The following is a 21,486-nucleotide window of genomic DNA, read 5'->3' as shown; positions in this document are numbered from 1 at the left end:
TAACAAAAACAAAAGTTTGTTTTTTGTTTTAAAAGTTAACATCTAACTAAAAAAACATCAGAAGTTGTCTAAAAAGCGTTTTTTTTAATAAATTATTACAAGTAAATAATAAAGTTTTAAAAGTTATTATATTTTGTGAAACTTTCAATTTGAAATAATCCTTATTGTAGAAATAATTTTTAGAACAGCTAGTCTTTTTAAAGTTAAAAACATTAAAACATTGGCTTTGCATTATTTTAAATGTCTCTTTGCTTGTTTTAAGTAATTTAAAACACCGTTCATATAAAAGGACTTTAAAATTCTATAGATTTTTTATTTTATTATATTTTATTTAATTATAGAAAAATTAATTAAACATTTACCTTATGTTAAAAATAACTAAAATTTCTACTTTAAGTGACTATTCATAAGTTATGTCTTTGCTACTTTTAGTTCAGCTATATTTGTAAACAGTACATGCATTAAAATATGTTTGTTTATTTTTATATCAAAATTTTGCTTCTTGCACAATATCAACGCAATTAGAGTTTTATAAACCTTATAACAAAAATAAAATGTTTTGTTTTTATTTTATACAACTAAAGAAATGTTTAGTTCAAAATAAATTAAAATAGAAAAATAATAACTAATTATTGATGGTAAAAAAATCATCACAAGTCGAAAAGTTAAATTAAAATATCAAGAAATTAAGGTTTTGTTAATTATAATGAAACTACAGGTATATAATGTAAATAAATAGTTTGTTTAAAATATAAATACCTTAGTTCTATTTAATTAAACTTGGGGAAAAATTTTTGATGATACATTCTTTTATTATTAGTAATCAAAAACAAAATAGAATATAAAATAATATTTAAAAAATAATTTTAGTTTTTTGAGCTAATTTTTCAAATATTATTGATTTTATGCTTAACTGTCTCTGAGCTAAAACATTATGAGAATACAAATTTGTTATTTTGTGTGCCAAATTGGCACCGATGCTGGTTAGCTTAAAAGTTATACAACTTTTTAGTATATTTTGATTCTTTCAGACTGAAACTTTTTCAGCTGTTTTTTAATTTTTAAGTACTATATCAATTATAATAATAAGTCGTTGATACCCAACTTAAGAAAATGTATTTATTTTTTAATAAAAACGTAACAAAACTTCACATAAACTAAAAAGCTTACTCTTTGTATTTTTGAGTGCCACAAAAGCTCTACAATTAAAGTTTATTCTTGAGAATTTGTTAAAATATCAAATTTATAGGCAAATTAGATTCACCCATATCCTTATTATACTAAAAAATTAAGTAATAAAACTGTCATGCTTTGAAAACTCATTTAAACTTATAAACACTACAAAAACATTAAATTTCAATTTTGTTCTATTTTATGTATTTTCTATAAAATTCTCTAAAAAAAAGTTTTTATAATCGAATGATCGGTCTATGGTTTAACTGAGTTGAAATAAATACCTTTTTTTTTTGTTTACCAACTAGTATCTTATTTAGTTTTAAATATGGTATAGCAATTTTATTTTATTTAACCTTTTTTTATTAGAGAACTTTAAAACTATTTTTATGTAGTTTATGGTTTAATCAAAGAACTATAGGTAAGTAAAACATTTAGTTGTTTGTACAGTTTGCATTTTTTATAGTTGTAGAGCAGGGGTCGACAAACTGCGGCCTGCGAGGTACTTTTCTGCGCAAAACATATCGTTTTAAAATAGTTATTAGAAAAAAAATTATGGTAAAAGCTTACAATAAGAATCTTAATTTGAAAATAACTTCTTACTAGTACTCTAGTAACGCATGTTTTTTTAACTATAAAAAGTATTTTTATATCAATTAATACAAATGTTTTAAAATGACTCCGACCCGTGGAAGCCTATTTTTATGCAGTTTGATCCGCGAGCAACTTTTTTTAGGAAATTTATCTCGCGATTTATAAAAGGCTGCCGACCCCTGTTGTAGTGTAGAGCATTGAGTCTTTAACAAATTGATTTCTAAGCATTTTTAAACAAACCACACAAAAATCTGCAAAGCAATTAATGTTTAAAAAGCGAGTACACTAAAAAACATTTCAGGTTAAACAAATACTTAATTAATATTCAAAAACCTTTGCAATTGAAATTCTGCGAGCTCTGCTGTGCACTCATTGCTTCAGTAAGAGGGTAAACAACGCAGTGAAATATTTATTTAACAAAACTATCATGTACTTAAGCTTACAATTTTAATAACTACCTTAATTTCATTTTAGTTCTATCGTTTGATTATATATGATTTTGTTGAAGTTAATAAAAAGAGGCTTATTCGGGTTTTTGTGACAAAGCATTTTGCATATAAAAATGTGTTTAAATCACTTTGAAGTTTTCAAAAACTAAACTAGTTTGCAAAAAGAATAATTTTCTTTAACCAGTGGTGACAAGGATCATTTGTGTTAGGGGTGCGGAAAAATCAATCATTAAAAAAAAACTTAGTTTAATTTCTGTGTAACAACTTAGTTAGATAAAAATACTATAACAAATCGTTTTTAAAATAAGTTTACTTAAAAATATAAAGTTTTACAGCTATAAATTATTAGAATTTTATCTCTAGATCAGGGTTTCCAAAAGTGCTTTTGCTCACACGACTTCCCTGCTTGTTATTATGTAAAACTGATTTTTATTACTGAACCCAACTGAATTTTTACAATACCATCTACTTTACTTTAGTTAAATATAACACTGTAATTACAGCCGAATTATTTTAACTTTAAGTTTTTTTTTCTTGTGTTAAGTGGACAATATATTAAGCTTATGTTTTTAAATGTGTAGATTCTTAAAATTTAGTTATTAAAACTTGCATGCAATGCATTTATACATTTAAAAACAATAAATCAGTTAGGTTTGTTGTTTCTAATCGCATTTTAGTTTATTTTGATTTATCTGTTTCCTTTTTAAACATTTAAGCATAAAGACATAATTTGACGAATAAAATCTCTTTCAAAATTAAATTAAATCTTTGCCTTTCTAATAAACTTTATAATTACAATTTATTACAAAAAAAATTTAGAATTTAAGAAAGTTTTAAAGTTTTTTGTTTGCTTTGCAGTATTCAATAAATCAATTAATGTTCATTTATACTTAGTCCTAAACTCTAAGTTAGGTTACACATCTGTTTGTATACCGTTTTAATATTATTAAATTTCGAAAGAAATTATTCTATAATTTAGTTCATTAAGATAAACATCTAATTTGTGTGAGTTTAAAGCTGATTTTATCAAACTTATTGTTTTGTTTTAGTAATTTTTATAAAAGTAAGCTGGATTTGAATTGTTTTTAATGCTATTTTGTTTTAGTTAGCTATTGTTTTTTAATTTAAACTGTACTTTTAACTTTGTTGTAATCAAAGTGAATTTACAATGTTAAGTTAAGACTTTAATAAAATTTTACATTTTACAAAGTGGCAGATTTATAAACTTTACAATTTTAATAAAATGCTTTCAACTATAGATTTATTAAATAAGAATTTACTGTTAGTTTAGCTCTTACTAATGTAAGTAATTTAAAGCATTTATTTTATATGAAAGGCTTATTACTGTTTGCCTATTTATTTAGATAAAATACCGATTTAGAAAGTAATTTTAAAAAAGTAATAGTAATTTTTTTTAAACAAGTTAGTAGTTATAAAGGAGTCTTATAGCTTCATATGCATAATCAGTAAACTTTTGTATACTAAAAACTTGTTAAGTTTTATTGTTTATATAAAACTTATGTTAAATTATTTGTATAAAACTTACATCCTGGCAATACGTTAAAAGGTATCCGTGGTGTGCGACCCGATAACCGAAGGGTTTTTCGTGCACCAGGTCCTAGGACCAAATATTTTGAGCGTTTTTTTTTCGTTCAATAAACTGTAAAAGGGTCACTTAAAATTTAGTGCCCTTGAAAAATTTTTCTTTATATTTAGCCTATGTTATGACCAAATTACAAAAAAAAACTTTATTATTTTATTATTTCAAATTCTAGTCTTTTAAATCGATTTCATCTTAGTAAATGTTTTTTACGAAGTTTAAAGCTCCTAAAATAAAATAAAATTTAAAATAAAAAAAATTTGTGTTTTAGTAGGCAAACCAATTGGAATACGAATATTATCTACCATAAATTCAATAGTACAAATTTTCAACTATTTACATCATAGCAACATGCTTACAAAATAAAAATTTTCAAATAAAACAAAAAAAATAAAAACAAGTTTAGTAAAAAATAAGCATGACAGATGAAAATAAAGGACAGCTAATACAAGTTATGGATAAACCAAATGCCCCACATGATGTAAGTGCTACAGATATGCATGCTGACTATGGGGTTGATAAAATCAGCTTTAATCATGGAAATGTTATTTTTACAACACATGGAAAAACTCTTACTCCTGAAGATAATTTAAATTATAACAAAGAAAAGAAAGCTCAGCATGCAATGTTTAAGACTACAAATAGTTTGTATGGAGAGTTTCAAGTTACTCCTGAGGTATGTGCATTGACTCACAATACTATGGATAGTAGGTTTACTCAGCATTTGAACAAATGTGGAATGTATAGATACTATGGCCTTAACACAGCAATGGACAAAAGTAATATCATGGAAGATCCTCCAAGACCTTAAATTAATGTACACTTATGATTGATTTATGTACACTGTGACTTTTTTTCTGTGAACAATGTGTATAACTGTGATTTTGTTTTATTGTAAGTTTAAGCTTATCAAAATAATCTGTTTTTGAGTGAAAACCAATTTAAATTTCTGTGTATAGTTTTGTTATTCTAATTATTTGAAGATCTTTAAATATGTTTATCACAGGTTTAATTATAATATTATCAAAATGTCAGGCTTTACACCATTGAAAGAATGCTTTAGTACTGATGTATTTAAAGGAACAACACTCCTTATTGTAAGTTTTTTTCTTAGTTTTTGATTATTTTAAGGCCATACGGGTGTACAATATGTTTTTTACAGGTTGATCTTATTTTGAAGAGTTTATTCTAAGCTTCAATATGCTTTTTATCGTTTTAAAAAATTCAAATTATTTTTTAAGATATAACCAGTCAAAGTCAAGCCCCATAATAGGTTTCCTATGGGAAGGGAAAACTAAAACAGCAAAAAAAGACTATTTTATTTAAAATCTATCTCCTCTTACATTTTTTAAGCAATTTTCTTCAAACTTTCACAGTCTAATCTTTATACAATTACAAAAAAACATTACTTTGGAATTAAAAAAACTCTAAGTAAAAATATATTTAAAATAATAAAAAAAGACTGTTGCAATAAATTGCATGTAGTTAAAATTTCAAAATTAGATGAAAGGTCAGCAGAAGTTGCAGTAATTTATCTTTGCTCTAAACAGCTTGTCTTAATCTTTATCTGTAAATAGTTATAGTTATTCTTTATTTAATAAATATCTGTAAAACACCGCTTAATGTAAATAATAAGTGTGCGTGCATTATTTTAAACTTTGTATTAAATAAAATTAATTTATATATGTAAACAAAACTTAAAATTTTAAAAATATATTTAAAATTTTATTTTTATACATTTTATTTTATTCTTTATTTATTTATAATTGTTCTTTTTATTTACCTTATGGTCTCTATTTTCAAACTTACTTGGAGCTTATTATTTTTATACTTGTCTTATCAAAGTGTAAAATAGTGATATTGGTGCGACATCATCCTAGGAAATTACCAAATTTTTATTTTTAAAATAAATATTCCCTGAAATTTGAAGAAGATTACTTGAAAAATAAATGTGGAAATAGATTTTTAGTGATTTAGAAAATTTCTGAGAAAATTTACCTCAAAAAATTTGCGGTCCATACGTTTGTATTGAAAACTTTTTACAAAACATAAAATATCTCAAAAGTTAAATGATATTTTTGAATTCTATAAAAACTGTCTTGTAGTTTGTACTTGAAGCTTTCATATAAAAGCCAAAGTTGATTTTTGGAAAAAAAAAGTGTTTAACTCCCCTAGGCCTTCAATTATTATGATATAGACAGTTAACTATCATTCAGCTTTTAAATGCTACATGCCAAACAAAGGCCCCATTAAACCTGGTATCCTGAAAAATCTGATAAACAAAATTTTAAAAAACAGGCAAAAAATAAATCTACAATAAGATGATTTTTGAAAAATTAACTGATATTTCTAACAATTAACATGCAATAAAAAATTTTTTAAACTAATCTAAAAATACAGAAGTGAACTGTATATTACTTAAAATTTTATTTAATATGCAACACATTTAAAGTAGCATAACAGTACCTTTACAATAACTTAGTTACATTTTTTAAGCTTTAATTTAACTTTCTACTGAAAATAGAATTACTTATGACGGGATTAGATTTTTTAAAATGTGAAAAAAAAATTAACAAGATTATTGGACATACAACTATAAAAGCTCATATTTTTACAATATAAGACTTTTATTTTACAGCATTTAAACTAATTAAATGCTCAGAAATTAGAATAGCATAAAAGAATAAGGATAAATACCTAACAGTTGTTAAACTTTCTGTGCATAGGGTTATTAAAATTGGTCTAAATAATATTGATAAACTTTATTTTACAGTATCTCAAGTTTAAGTTAATCGATTCAGTATTTACAACATAACAAAAAAAGAATGTTTTTATCTAAGAACTTTATTATTGACCCAAATTTTAATTTCAAGCTATGTACCTAACAAAGTCATTACACATAGGCATTATAGTTCTAGGTTTTGAATACAACATAACTAATTAAAATTAAAAATATGCTTTTTACACTAGCAAATTTTTGTTAGTAAAATTTTTAAAGTAAAATTTTTTGTTGTCTAACATCAGTTTTATAAAAAACAATCCTGTTTAGTCTTTATAAACTATTTTTTATTTAAAAATTAATAATAAAGCAGTTTTTATATGAATTATTTCAAGATGTACTTAAACAAGTATTTAAAATAAAATTTTAATTGCTTCTTTTTCAACAAATTTTGATCAATGGTGGGTGAAAAAGATTTTACTATTCAGTATTTATTTTAGTATTTATCCTACATAGTTATCAAATACTAGTTTCTTTTTAAAAATTTTAACAACTCGAGTGATATTTGAGATGTAAGAAACACTTTTCGTGAAATTTAGTCTTATTTTTTACGTTATTAGATAAGCTACTTGTTAATTTTTACCACTTATTAAAATTCAAAGTAACTTTTGAAATATAAGCAATTAAAGTTAAGAGCATTCAATAGGGTCCTTATGGGAGGCGCAAACTAAAAGGGAAACAATAGATTATTTTACTAAAAATCTATCTCCTCCTTCAGTTTTTGAGCAATTGTTAAAACTTTTTCAGAGTTATCTTTGATAAATTTCAAACAACTTGTAGGAAACATATTTTTTAATTTTTGTAAAAAAAGCCTATGAAAAATAAACAAAAAAAAGTTTTTTCATTATTGAATTTCGGTCATTTTTTTTATGAATTTTTTTTTAATGGCTTCCTATACGTTGGCTCCCAATATGCTTTCTACAAGTTGTTTGTAATATTGAAAAGCAGATTTACTGGAATTTTGAATTAAATTGCTTTAAAAATTAAGGTGAAGATAGAATTTTGGTTAACTTTTAAAATTCCAAGAAAATTGCGCTTGAATATTTTCAATTTTTCATTTTGTGCCAAATTTTACATGAACCTTGTTTATATTTCTAAGATATTCTACATGTAAAATTGACTTAAAAACACTCAACTAAACTTACATTGATCGTTTTATATACTTGAGTTGCTATAAAACCCAGAATCTTGAAAAAGCCTGAAGTTTGACAGTTTAGAAATAAAAAACCTAGAATTTTGAACTAAAATTACTAAAAATCCTAGAATTTTAAATCAATTTTTATATTTAAAATAACTAAAATTAAATTAGAAATGAAACATTTATCAAGAACAACAAATTTTTAAGATTTATTTATAATTTTATTATAATAAAATTCTTTTAAAATATCACTACAGTACTTTTTCAAAGTTTAAGTACTAGTAAAGAAAGTATTTTAGATTTAAACAATTTTAGAATTCAAACTGAAAAAAAAATTGTACTTTCAAAAACCTGGAAAAAAACTTCAAAACTCCTATGGAAACTCTAATATACGGATGAGGTACTAAATATTAGAAGTTTAAAGTTAAATAAAACACAATCTTTTTAGTTACTCAATGCCCTTTCAATTTAACATTTAGTTGAGGAATAGATTTAAAGATATGTATGTGTTAAAAAAAAGGAATTTTTAAACAATTTTGAAAATTGTTTTTTTATGTCTCTTGCCACACTGCAACATGTTAGAAACAAAAATAATTATGATACTGTATTATTTAATGTTTTGGTGTCTGTATCATCATACTGTAAGTTAAAGCTAAAGAAGTTGATAATTAGTTGGTAGATGTAAATTAGAAATCCTGTTACATTGTCATCAGATGAGTTTTATATTTTAAAAAGAATTGTGGCAACTCAGTTATAACATTTAGGCTATGTGTGGATCTTTAAGCTTTTAACAGTTATTTTAATTTAATTTATAACCTCAAACTTTTTTATAATGGATCTAAACGCTGGATCTAGTCATATATTTACTGAACATAGGTCTAATTAGACTTTTGTTTATAAAATAGCTTTGAGTTTGGTTTCAGCTGGATTTTGTATTAATCCTTTCTGGTCCCAGTTGTATCTGAATTTAGTTTGATAGGATCTTTAATGTTAAATAAACTATTTGAATAACAACACATATATCACTAAGTTAAGAAGGTCCTTTTTATCCAACTTGATCTTATTTGGTAGAACTTTATTTTAATTTTTAGAAACTTTCTACCATTTAATAAAAGTCAAATTTTTTCATAAGATAAAGTAAATTCAAGTAGGTAAGTTAATAGATTCCTTTTGGAAGATGTCAACTTAAAAATAAGTTTTATAAAGTAGTTGACTAAAAATCTATTTTTTCCTAATGTTTTAAATAAACTAATTAAAGTTTTCAAAGTTATTCCATTACTAACATTTAAGGCCTTATAGTGGTCCACCTTGTTTTTTATAAGTAGATCTTATTTTGAAATTTTTTCTTTAATTATCAAACACATTCTATCACTTCACAAAACTCTTTTGTAACTTTAAATTGTAACAATCAAAATTTTTTGAAAGTGCAAATAAAATAAAGAAGTTCAAAAAAATCAATTGTTTTTTTATTTTTAAACTAATTTCTTCCATTTTTTTACTGCCAGCTTGTTATTATTTGGTTAAAAACTGGTATTTCTTTTAAGCAAAACAGTTTTTAAACTAGTATGAATAATTTCTATTAGAATAAGTAATATATATATTTTTTTAAGTTTAGTAAAAAAAAATAGTCTGTACTGTTTGGTCTTAAAATTCATCATACTTATCTTTTAATAAAATAACTTATGAAAGTTAATTAATAAATTTACTTTTTTTTTACTTGTTAAAAAGCTGTTCTGTTGGCGTTGCTTAAAGTTATTTTAATCGAAGTAACCAATTTTAGTAATAAGCAAAAATTAACCAGTTTTAGGCCAATTTCATATTTAAAGAGTAATAAATAGTTTTACAACTTACGTAGTGGAAAATTACAAATTTCTTTTTAAGTGTTATATGTTGGAAGTAGTAATGATAGATTTGTGGGTTGTAGTTATCAAAGGAAAATAAAGTCTTTATTTTATGTTGTATGCAATTTATAGAAGCTTATATAGTTTTTTATTAATATTTACTTACAATTACAAACAAGCTAATAAATTATTATAAATTTTTAATGCTAAACCTCTAACATTTTTGATGGATTTTCACTAAAACGTGTTTTAACTTGTATATTATTAATTTATGTATAATGTAACCATAAAGATAATAATTAAGCCTGTTACTTTTGACCTTTTAATTACACATTTTCAACTCAAGTCTTATACAATATTTCTTATTCAGCCATCAATATCAGTGATTCTTCCTAAATAAAAACAAAAAATATTTTTATAATTATATGTATACTCACATGATATTTACTCACATATAAATTTTATAAAATCATTTGTATTTCGTGTCTTCATATAGATAAAACTCAGCTAATTCAATCTCAGCCATCAGTATTAGTGGGAAATAATTTTATAGGATTTCAACTAAAATATATGTTTGATTATATAATATCAGAATAGTTATAGTGTGACCATAAAGCTTATAAACAAGCTTGTTGCTTTTAATTATATATTTTAACTCAAGTGTTATGCAATTTTTCTCACTCAGCCATCAATATCAGTGGGAAATGTGGGTCAGCTGGCTTGCGACTTGATGATCAGCACCTTTAACATGGAGAAAGTTGGTTATTATTCGCCTGAGCTGTTCATTCCTGTCGCTGGTTACAACGCTTTCGATGAAGGGAATATGGAGTTGACTATCAACAGTGAAGGTAGGATTGTTTTGATCATATTAATTTTTGTTAATTAGTTGTTGTTTGAAAAGTACTTACTTCATAGTTTGCAAACATACTTTTTAAAACTATTGCAGATTGTTTGTTTAGTGATAAAAAAATATACATGTAGTTTTGTATCTTTGGTGCTTATTTAAGTTATTGATAAATCATTAAATTTGTTGTGAAAAAATTAATTTTAGTTGTAATTATTTAAGACTAAAACACCTATTGTATATTTTTAAAATATATTCTGTGCTTAAATTTAAAAACCATAAGAAAAAGCTATTTAAACAACATTAACAATTACTATTTTTTATTGTTATTTATTATTCCAGTGTTCCATAGTAATGAAATTGGAGTTACACTGATTCAAGTCAGATCACCTTTGCTTCCTGTGAGTACAAGTTTTATATATTTAAAGTTTTTCAAATATGTTTTAGTTTTAAAGCAGTTGTTTGTATACTTGACGAGTTAAATCATTAGTTTTCTGAAATGTTCCATGAAGTTTTTGAAAATTAATTTACTTTAAGTGAGTAATTTTTAAAAATTTCAGTAAATAAAGTTTTAAATTTAAAATATTTCAACTTAGAAGTAATTAATTTTGTTTAGAGATATTTAAAAAAACGTTTTTGAAAGACTTTTTTTTACAAATTATGTACTTTATTTTATTATTAAAAATAAACTAGGTATACAATTAAGAAAAAATTTAAACATATGCAGGCTATATTTAAACGTTTTGTTCTAAAAAAACTATTTTGTGTTATACTTACCTGCTTAAAAGTTATTTTCAGCTGTAGACTAAAAAATTTTACTTTTAATCTAGAAACAAGGTGAACAGTTCAGTTTAGACTTGCTTAAATGGTCTGAGCAAGTTGAATTCAAACAAGTTGTTAATTTGACAAGTTGTCATTCTTATGAAAGGGTTGACTCACAAATAACAGGGTAAGTATTTGATATTTTGTAAAATTTGAATTATTACTTTTTATTAACTGTATTGTAATTTTATACCCATTTTTAAATTGTTTAAGTTTTAGATTATGGTGTATAAGTTCATTGGTTAAAATTGTATTTGGTATTTTTCTTTAAATCAGATTTTGGCAGAAAATATAAAAATATCGACCTCCTTTTAAAAGATTATCACCCATTCACGTTTTTGTCCCGTTCTTAATTATTGTACCTTGATATCCAAAACCGCCCACCAAGGAACGATATAGTCGATTTTAAAAAATCCTGAACTAAATAAATTTACTTAAGTTATAATTTATATCAATAGTTGTAAGATGTTTTTGTATAACCTTATAAACTGCTTTTTTAAATTTAAATTTTTTTTTGTTTGTTATATATGATTAGATGATTTACATAGATATTAATGTGATTTTTCATGTTTTCATACCTTATTAATTTGTACTCAAATAAATAGAATAAAGGTTCCAAGAAAATATATCCAATTTTGTAAGAAATTTTGTTATACTTCCAGTTTTGTCGCAAAAAATGTTATATTTTTGGTTTTTATTTTAACAAAATAGATGTTTAACAACATTTTTTCATAAGTATGTTGCATTAGATAACAATAACACTACTTAAAAGCTATCAAAAACTTTAATTTAATTTAAATGTTTATTTTAAAAACTGTCTGCAGAAGAATTATGCCCTTAAAAATTTCAAATATTAAACTTAAAGTGTTACTTTTGAATGTTAAAAAAATATATTTAAATAAATACAATTGCTTCAAATTGTGTTTATGTTGAATAAAGCTGCCTAAAATCACAATTACCTGTTTTATTACTTATAGAAATATGTTAATGAAATTAAGTTTTTTTTTGTTTTTTGAAATATAGAACATTAAGAATATATTTTTTGTCTAAAAAGTATAAACGATGTAGAAATAAATTTAGCTTTTTAATTAATTATTTTAATTTCTTATTCCCAATTGAGATAACTAACTGTTCTTTTGTATAAAAGCTAACAAATATTGCAGCTTTTATAAAAAAAAAGCTAGTCTTACGTTTAAAAAGTAAATTCCTTTGAAAATTTTTAACTTAAAACAAAAAAAAATTAAAACAAATTTAAGGCCATAGGGGGGGTCCACTTTGTTTTTTACAACTTGATCTTAATTTGTAGAATTTAATCTGAGCTATCAAACACTTTTAACCGCTTAAAAAAACTCAAAGTATTTTTTGAGATATAAGCGATCAAAGAAAGGGCGTTCAATAGGTTCCTTATGGAAGGCAAAAACTAAAAATGCGAAAAAAGACTATTTCACTAAAAGTCTATCTCCTCCTTCATTTTTTGAGTAATCTTTCTCAAATTTTTACAGAATGTGTATCATTAAACTTTAAAGAGATCTATTGTAGGAATTTTTTTCATTTTGAGTAAAAAAAAAATTATTGTCAAAAAACTACCCTTTTTTTAGTTTTTTGTGAATAAGATTTTTATTTTTCAAAATTTCAAAAATTCCAACATTAGGATTCTTCAAAATATTAAAAGGAACATTTCCTGAAAATTTGAAGTCTCTAGGTCAAAAAATGAAGGAGGAGATAGGTTTTTAGTGCGTTTTAAAATTTCCGAGAAAATTGACCCCGAAAAATTTGCGGTCCATACGTTTATATTGAAAAATTTTTACAAAAAATTAAATATCTCAAAAGTTAAATGATATTTTTGAATTCTATAAAAACTGGTTTGTAGTTTGTACTTAAAGCTTTCATATAAAAGCCTAAGTTAATTTTTGTAAAAAAAAATGTTGGACCCCTCCCTATGGCCTTAACATCACCAACTGAGGGTTGTTCAATATTTAAATATAGAATACAAGTGGTTTTGTTTTTTTCTTTTCTATCCAACGAATATAACAGCTTCCCCTTAAGATGAAAACAAAGGAGCTTATCATTGCAATAAACTACTTGGTTTTTCGCATATAATATATTGGAAAATATAATTAATGTTATGTTAAAAAAAAAAATATTTAATCAAAAAAACATTACAGCTCCCAGTTGAGATACGTGTTGAACAAATCAGCTGAACCTAACTATTCAGAATTGTTCAGTGAAAAGTTTGAATGGAAATTGTTTGAGAAGAAATGTGTTGATGATGAAGAACAACTTTTTATGCCTGGATCAGGATTCTCAACTAAACTACAGAAAAATAGGTGAGTTTGTTTGTGACAAGAAAAGTATATTTTATATCCTAATATAAGGACTTGATTCTCTATAAAACTATTACTTATTTGATCGTTTAGTGTTGAAAGTTTTGGAAATTTTACAATTTTTATGCTTACAAGTATGTTTAAAATTTAAGTATGAACTCAATTTAAGGTCTAAGATAGGTCAAGTTACTACTTTACACATAGGCTTTATTATTTTAGTTTAAAGTACGAATGAAGTATCACATACAGGGTTGCAACAAGTTCAGGAAAAACTAAAAAATGACAAAAGTCAGGAAAAAATGGGGTTTTTGAAATAAAGTCAGGAAATTTGACAACATTTTAAAAATAGTCAGACTTTGGCAGTTTAAATTTACAAAATTCCTTATTTTCCAAAGCCTTCAAATGGTATAAAGTTAATTAAAAATCCTTTAAAGTCAGACTAAAACTGCAAAATTTTTCTATTAACATATTGAGCAACTACCTTACTTGAACAAGCAGTTTTTGTACGTTTTTTAGTATTGATGATCTGAGCAAGGACACTTCCATAGTGAAACTGTGATATATACACAAAAGTTTATCTAGCATAATTTTAGAATCAATGTGTTTTTTATTTAAGTAAATAATTAAGGCCATAGGGGGGGGTCCAACATTTTTTTTTACTAAAATTAACTTTGGCTTTTATATGAAAGCTTAAAGTACAAACTATAAGCCAGTTTTTACAGAATTCAAAAATATCATTTAACTTTTGAGATATTTAACTTTTTGTAAAAATTTTCCAATATAAACGTATGGACCACAAATTCTTCGGGGTCAATTTTCTCGGAAATTTTAAAATTCACTAAAAACCTATCTCCTCCTTCATTTTTTGACCTAGAGACTTCAAATTTTCAGGAAATGTTCCTTTTAATACTTTTAAGAGATCTATTGTTGGAATTTTTGGAGTTTTGAAAAATAAAAATTTTATCCACAAAAAACTAAAAAAAAGGGTAGTTTTTTGACAATATTTTTTTTTTTACTCAAAATTAAAAAAATTCCTACAATAGATCTCTTTAAAGTTTAATGATACACATTCTGTAAAAATTTGAGAAAGATTACTCAAAAAATGAAGGAGGAGATAGATTTTTAGTGAAATAGTCTTTTTTCGCATTTTTAGTTTTCGCCTTCCATAAGGAACCCATTGAATGCCCTTTCTTTGATCGCTTATATCTCAAAAATTACTTCGAGTTTTTTTAAGCAGTTAAAAGTGTCTGATAGCTCAGATTAAATTCTACAAATTAAGATCAAGTTGTAAAAAACAAAGTGGACCCCCCTATGGCCTTAAAGCAGCAAAATTGGAGGTAAAAATAAATGAAAGCAAAAAGAAAAGAAATGAAGCCCACAAGTTGTGGCTAGATTTAGAGAAAAGATTCTCTTCGACAAGTGTAGGGGCAGCAGATGAGAACGTTTGATTAAGTTCTTTATTCTTTTAAGGTTTTAATTGTAAAAGTTCGTTATTGTTTTAAGATTTGAGTTGTGAAAGATCGTTATTAGTTTAAGGTTTTAATTGTAAAAGTTCTTTATATATCGTTTCGTTTATTTAGATACATTTATGTTAGGAAATTCTAAAAAAATTATGTTTTTTTTTCAGACAAGCTGTGTTTATAAGGTAGTAACAAAAGTATTATGCTGATAGAGCTGTTTATTGCAAATACATCAATCATACACAAATGGTTCAAGTAATGTAATGGAAGTTAGATAAATGAATTCAGCAAAAAATTGTTGTTTTAACCTGTATTAAGATTAGATTGAAAGCTTTATATAGTTTCAAGGGTTAGATTTTTTATTTTAGAATATGTTTAAATTAAGAGTTTGATTTAGAAAAGTCAGGAAAATTTTAGTAAAATGTCAGGAAAATTTTTTCAGCTTGATCTGTGGCAACCCTGCACATATGTATTTGGTAAACATTTTCCGATTCAAACATATATACTGTAGATTTTTTTTGCAATTTTTCACAAAATTTAAAAAATACAATAAAGAGTTCATTTACTTTTTTGTGTTTTTAATTATACGCTTGAAATTTAAGAAAATAAATTTTTTATAGTAAGCTTGGACCCTTATCAAAATCTACATGTTTATTTTTATATAATAACAATTTTTTACTTACAAGTTATTGAAAATAAAAAAAAAATGTTTCTCAAAATAGAAAGAATTCTCATGTACGTTTTTTTTTTAAGTTAGTGAAAACAAAGTGCAAAAACTTGAAGAATATTGGTAAACGTATATTTTTAATGAAATAGCTTTTTCTGTTGTTTCAGATAAGTTAAAAGATTACTTTACCTGTAAAAACCTGAAAATTTGATCAAAAAACCTGGAATTTTTAATAGCTTTAACATTTTCAGTTGTGAAATTTTGATTTGACACAAAAAATCTATCATATAATTAAGATTTTTTGTCATTATCAAAAATTTTTTTTATTAAAAAACTTATTTAAAGTAAGTTTACAGTATCTTTTCAATACTTTTATTCTATTTAACACAGTTTCTTTAATAGAAATTAGCTTAAAACTAAGATAGACCCAAAAATGTGTACTTTTAAAAACCTGGAAGAAATTTGGAAAACCTGGAAAAAATTTTGAAAAAATGAGTGGCAACCCTAAGATTATAATTGTTATAAGGTATTATTATATAAAATATAACGAAAAAATTATGCCTAACCATATACAGGGTTGCCAAAACCTTAAATCCTTGGCGCTCAAAATATTCGGTTCTAGGTGAACGAAAAACCTTTCAAGTTTTCTCTTACTATGTTATAATTAGTGTTTAATAAAGTATAACATTAGTTAATGTAAACAGCACAAATAGCGATGTTAAGGTGGTGATATTATCAATGTTTTGCAACGAAGGTAACAACAAATTAGAAAGTATCGAGTTAGCCGACTCACTAGACAAGTGGCTGCAGTTGAAAAGCAAAGTAAATGTTAGTTTTGTTGTATATTGATTTGTTATTTTAACTGTTCACTTCTCAAATCTTTTGTATAAAACTAAATAAATACCACCATTAAAAAAAGTTTTATTTTCAATAGTTTGATAATTTTAAAACTTATAGTTGTAAGAGCAAACTGTCTGTATATATATGAATTTATAGTTTTAAAATAACCCTGTATTTGTAAGTACACTGTTGTTGTTTGTATAATTTAGTATATTTAGTTACTAGGGAGTCAACCTTTAATTTTTTTTTTTGTTTTTGGCCTTGAGTAGTATAAGTTTTGGTCTCGAAATACTTTTTTCTGTTTTTTTATTTTAAGAAACTCAAAGTTTAACTTACCAAACATCTTTGTAAATAAAAGAAAAAGTTTACTTAGTTTATCTTTAAATAAAAATGATAACAATTTGCATCACAAATTTTTATTTGACTTGTTTAATAAAATTTAAACCATATACGTTATAAAAATGAAAATTTTACAGATTAATATTTATTGCTGTAGATTTTATTCTCTCTGATTTGATAGGGGTCAAAGTAATTTTTTTAAATCTCTCTGCAGTTTTAATTAAAAATTGTACGTAACTTATAAATGAACTTCAATTAATAGATATTTTTGAAGCATATATCTTGTTTTTTAATTAATTTTAGAAGTTAATAAACCCGTTCCTATCTTTACAATTTGTATAAACTTTTTTTCACATTGTTTTCAGTGCAATGTTTCTATTTACCAATATAAATGTTTTCAAAAAATATTAGCATTAAAATCGTTTTTTTTAAACATAACTATAATACTTTTTTTTTTTGGTTACAAAACTTAACTTTATTTATTTTATTTACTTATGTATTTTTTTAAGTTTTTAAAATTGTCTTAGTGGTGTATTTATTGCACTGTTTTTAAGGAGGTATTATAACCTATATTGATAGTATAAATTAGTACATACCTTTTAAATAGTAAAACAATAAGTATACATACTTTTGGACATTCGACTCTGTTGAGTTGTTCATACTTGTGAGCAATGAAATTTTCAAAGTCAGTTTTTAAAATTATGCAAAGTATTTGCATATAAAAAACAGTTATTTTGTTTTTCCAATAAGATTTGCTTGTTTGAATCTCTTGTTTAAGTTAGTAAACGCCCTTAACAGTTATATCGTACTTATAAAACTAAACAGTAGATTTTAGCAACTTTTAGAACTTATATGTAAGCAAAAGCATTTGTATAAGCTTATATGTTGCAGTGAGTAATAAATACTAATACAAGTTTATGTTAAAATTAAACCAAAACATTTTTATCTAGGTGCAAAAATGGATGTTTCCAGTTTCTTGGAAGAATTTTTTTGGCCCTCCTATTCCATCGGGGTTGTTTTGAATAAGGGAAAGTTATTAGTCAATTTTATAGTGCTGCTTCTAATAAACTTATTATGTGATTTTTCATTTTAGTTGCAGTATTTTCTGAAGTTGCTCGTAGTATGAATTATTGTTATTTAGGAGACAATCATTATATAACCTTAAAAGTGATAACTAATTTTACAAAAGCTTTTTAATGTCTTTTAAATTTTATTTTTTATTCAAATGTATGTTCAAAAAAGTTTTATTGCATAATTTTTTTTGAACTTTCGTAATAAAGAAATAGTTTTCAATAATCTTGCTAGTTAAACAAAAGTGAATCATTGTGTAATTTAAGTTCTGTTAAAATAGTATTAATTATGTTAACGTTTGAAATAAGTTACCTTTAGATTATTAATTTTTGTTATTTGTTATTTAATATTTGTAAATATTCTTATTTAGTATTTGTTTGTAAGGTAGAAAAACAAAGTAATAATATAATACTAGGAATTTAAGTTGAAAAATGCTACCAATATGTTGAGAGATGAGTTTATAAAAAAATTAAAAACAAAATAAACGGTTATTTTAACCTTAACTCATGCTTAAGCAGAAACGGATCATTAAATATTTGTGATAAGGTCTTAAAAAGTATTTACAGTGTTCAAAATACTTTTCAAAATTATTATTTTTTGTATATTATATATTATCTACCTAATGAAAGGCGGTGTTGGAAAAAAAATTGAAACTTAAATTAGTTTTAAATAACTCAAATTCAAAAAAAAAATTTGTATCACAATAGACTTGAAATCACTGGTTCAGTCAGATAGAACCTATAATATTTTCTAACGAAACTAAATGGTAGTTTAAAAAAGATGCTATTTATACAGAATCGTTTGTTATACTTAAACATTTGCGTTTCATTAAGAAATAGTTAGAACTATATAAATAAAACTTAGTTAACTCGATGGTATTTAAACTTTGCACAGTAAATTACAAAAAAATACGCAGACTAGGTTTTTAATAAGAAACTTTTTATAGGATAGTACTAAAATTGAATTTTTTTCATGATTTTTTACTACAGAACTATAAAAATATTAGTTAAGAATTTTGGAAAAAAAAATTGGATGTATTTATAAAACATTTTTATAACTGATTATTTTTCTGTTTTTATGAACACTCTGTAAACAGTACAAACTTCAACAAGCCAACCTAATTTGTTCGTTTTTTGCTCCTGATCATTAAATGCAAAGTTGTATACAAAAATAAAAATTAATCACTGTTTTTAAACTATTATTGCAGCTTATAAAGAGCAGTAAAACAAGTTCTATCTAACAAATAATAAAATTATATTTTATTGTTTATGATTTTTTTTATTAGTACTTCGTTTATAAAGTGGTTAAATTATAAGTTTTGTTTTTAATTATTGGTGTTTATTATAAGTTCATACTGTGAACGTTTATTGGCTTTTTAGGACAACTACATCTATAAACACTGTTTGCACCTTTTTTTTAACTGTTAAACTAACGTTAGAAACCGTATTATTTGTAGCTATAAGCCTATGATTTTTTGCTTTAAACTATTTTATTAGCAATTTAAAGCATTTCATTGGTAATTAGAACAATACAGGAACTAAAACAATTTGAACAGTAATCTACAAATTTTAAGTAGGATTACATGAACTTTTTTTAATGTAAACTAGGATAGTAAAAAAAGTAAACTATTTTTAAATGATACTTTTTCTAGTTGTTTAAAGGTTTTTAATTGTTTTATAAAAACCTTGAACGAGATTTTTTTTCATTTTAAAATTGCCAATTAACAAAATTATATTTATATCATTTTAAGTGTTAAAAATTAAGAAAAAACGTTTTACAAAACTAAAAAAAAGTTACTTGTTATAAACTGGTTAAATGCAGTTTTAAAAAGTATAAACAATGCGTTGCGAACTAACATCTACATGCAAAAGTGTTAAATAGATAACTTTACTGTAAATGCTTCAATATGTACAATGAAAAAACATTTACTATTTTTTTAGGCTTAAGAAACAATAAAAGTAACAAAGTTATAAATTTTATCATAGTTACTTAAATAACTTATGATTAAAAAGATTAAACAAGTAAAGGAAAAACTTAACTACGTAAATAAATAGTGCCTAGCTCGATGACCGAAAAGTTTTTCTATACTTCAGGCCCTTTGATTAATAGTTTTAGTGTTAATTTTTTTATAGTGTACAATAACCTTTTCAATTTCCATAATTTGATTAAATTGAACTTTGCATATTTGCCTATTTTTAATAGGTTAAGGTAGGGTACAAAACAATGTAACCAGTTTTTAAGAAATTTTAACTTTTTTCAATAGTTTTTTATAAACATAATTTAAAATACATCTAGTACATGCAATTGTACTAACTCATAGAGACTACTAATAATCTATAAAACTATATAAAACTTTTTTTAGTGTCTGAAATTTCAAGTAAAATACTACGAATGTAATTCTTATCTTGTACTACTGAACCCAATGTAAATTAAAGTTCTAAAAAATAGTCATACTGGAGTTTTATTTTTACATGTTAGTAGAATTTTTTCTTAGGCTAAATTAAAAAACTATAAGTTTGCATTTTTAGCACAACAATTATTCTGTCTTTAAAATTCCTCAACTAAGCCGGTTTTATAACTAGGAAACACAATAAGGAGATAACTGTTATAGTTGCTTCACTTAAAAGTTATTTCAAGCAGATTTTTTTTTGTTCTATAAAAATATACCTAAGCAAACCTGGTGTTATATATATTTATTGCCTATGATTTACTTATGGTAGTTTGTCATTTTTTAATGTTCTTGTTTTTGTGCCGCAGTGAGAAAAGAACATATCGGATTGCCACAAAATTCAGCCAAGGAGCTTCATTTTCTATATAAACATTAATGAATTGTAAAAAAATATTAGTTAAAGGGTTTTTCGGTTCACAAACGACTGTTTTAAAAAATAGTTAATGTATAGTTTTTAATTATATGATTAGTTATAAACATCACTGTACAATATTTAAACAAAGCGTTTGTCTATAAAACGGTATACTATAAAAATCCACCTGCGTCCAAAATCCAACCAATTTTTTTTCTTTATTTATCTTTTTTTTTTCACTTTCACTGTTACCACTAACCCTTACCCTCGATCGGTAAGCGGTTCTCGAATTTGACTGGGTGGATTTTGAACGGGTGGATTTTGAACGTGTCCCCTACAAAACAGTGACAGCCTTAATTTGGAACTTTAAGTAACTTTGGACTGCCTTATTTTAAGAGAATTATATTAGCTATTAACAAAAATAAGTACATGCTCTTTTAATCTTTAATAAAGTTTTTGAAGAAAATAGGTAAAACTTTTATAAAAAGAGTAAATAGTTGTAGTCCTGGACAATAAAGTTAGACTGTATGCAAGTAGTAAGCGACCCGATAACCAAATTCGTGCACAAAGTCCAAGGATCAAATATTTTGAGAGCTTTTTTTATCGTTCAATAAACAATATAGTTTATTAATGTTACTATATAAGAATTACAGTTTAGTATAACGAAAAATTGCTTTTTACTAGATAACTTTAAATGTTATTAAAAAAAATTGTGGTGTGGTTAGGGGAAAAAAGTTAAGAAGT

The 21,486-nt window shown here is 24.3% G+C and overlaps 2 protein-coding genes across 2 annotated transcripts; both read left to right on the top strand.

Moving 5' to 3' along the window:
* The first annotated feature begins 4,234 nt into the window (after positions 1-4,234).
* Positions 4,235-4,627, top strand: LOC145839177 (piercer of microtubule wall 2 protein-like). Its single transcript, XM_082946785.1, has one exon. The coding sequence runs from the start codon at positions 4,235-4,237 to the stop codon at positions 4,625-4,627; it is 393 nt and encodes a 130-aa protein (XP_082802911.1).
* Positions 4,628-4,828: 201 nt separating this feature from the next.
* On the top strand, positions 4,829-18,019 carry LOC145838673 (proteasome assembly chaperone 2-like). The gene is made up of 7 exons (XM_082946296.1): positions 4,829-4,913; positions 10,260-10,422; positions 10,761-10,819; positions 11,249-11,367; positions 13,406-13,567; positions 16,396-16,519; positions 17,821-18,019. The coding sequence occupies exons 1-7, from the start codon at positions 4,845-4,847 to the stop codon at positions 17,890-17,892; spliced, it is 768 nt and encodes a 255-aa protein (XP_082802422.1). The 5' UTR covers positions 4,829-4,844; the 3' UTR covers positions 17,893-18,019.
* The last annotated feature ends 3,467 nt before the right edge of the window (positions 18,020-21,486 follow it).

The sequence above is a fragment of the Thalia democratica genome, chromosome 6 (assembly GCF_965202585.1).
Source record: "Thalia democratica chromosome 6, ktThaDemo2.hap1.1, whole genome shotgun sequence".
In the NCBI taxonomy this organism is placed as follows: Eukaryota; Metazoa; Chordata; class Thaliacea; order Salpida; family Salpidae; genus Thalia; species Thalia democratica.
The sequence above is the reverse complement of the archived record's forward strand: the minus strand, read 5'-3'. Positions and strand labels throughout refer to the sequence as shown.

Excerpts from the sequence above, each read along its gene's own strand:
- LOC145839177 (XM_082946785.1), top strand. The coding sequence starts at position 4,235 with ATGACAGATGAAAATAAAGGACAGCTAATACAAGTTATGGATAAACCA.
- LOC145838673 (XM_082946296.1), top strand. The coding sequence starts at position 4,845 with ATGTCAGGCTTTACACCATTGAAAGAATGCTTTAGTACTGATGTATTT. Across the intron at positions 11,368-13,405 it reads GTTGACTCACAAATAACAGG|CTCCCAGTTGAGATACGTGT; the intron begins GTAAGTATTTGA and ends AAAACATTACAG. Across the intron at positions 16,520-17,820 it reads AGTTGAAAAGCAAAGTAAAT|GTGCAAAAATGGATGTTTCC; the intron begins GTTAGTTTTGTT and ends ATTTTTATCTAG.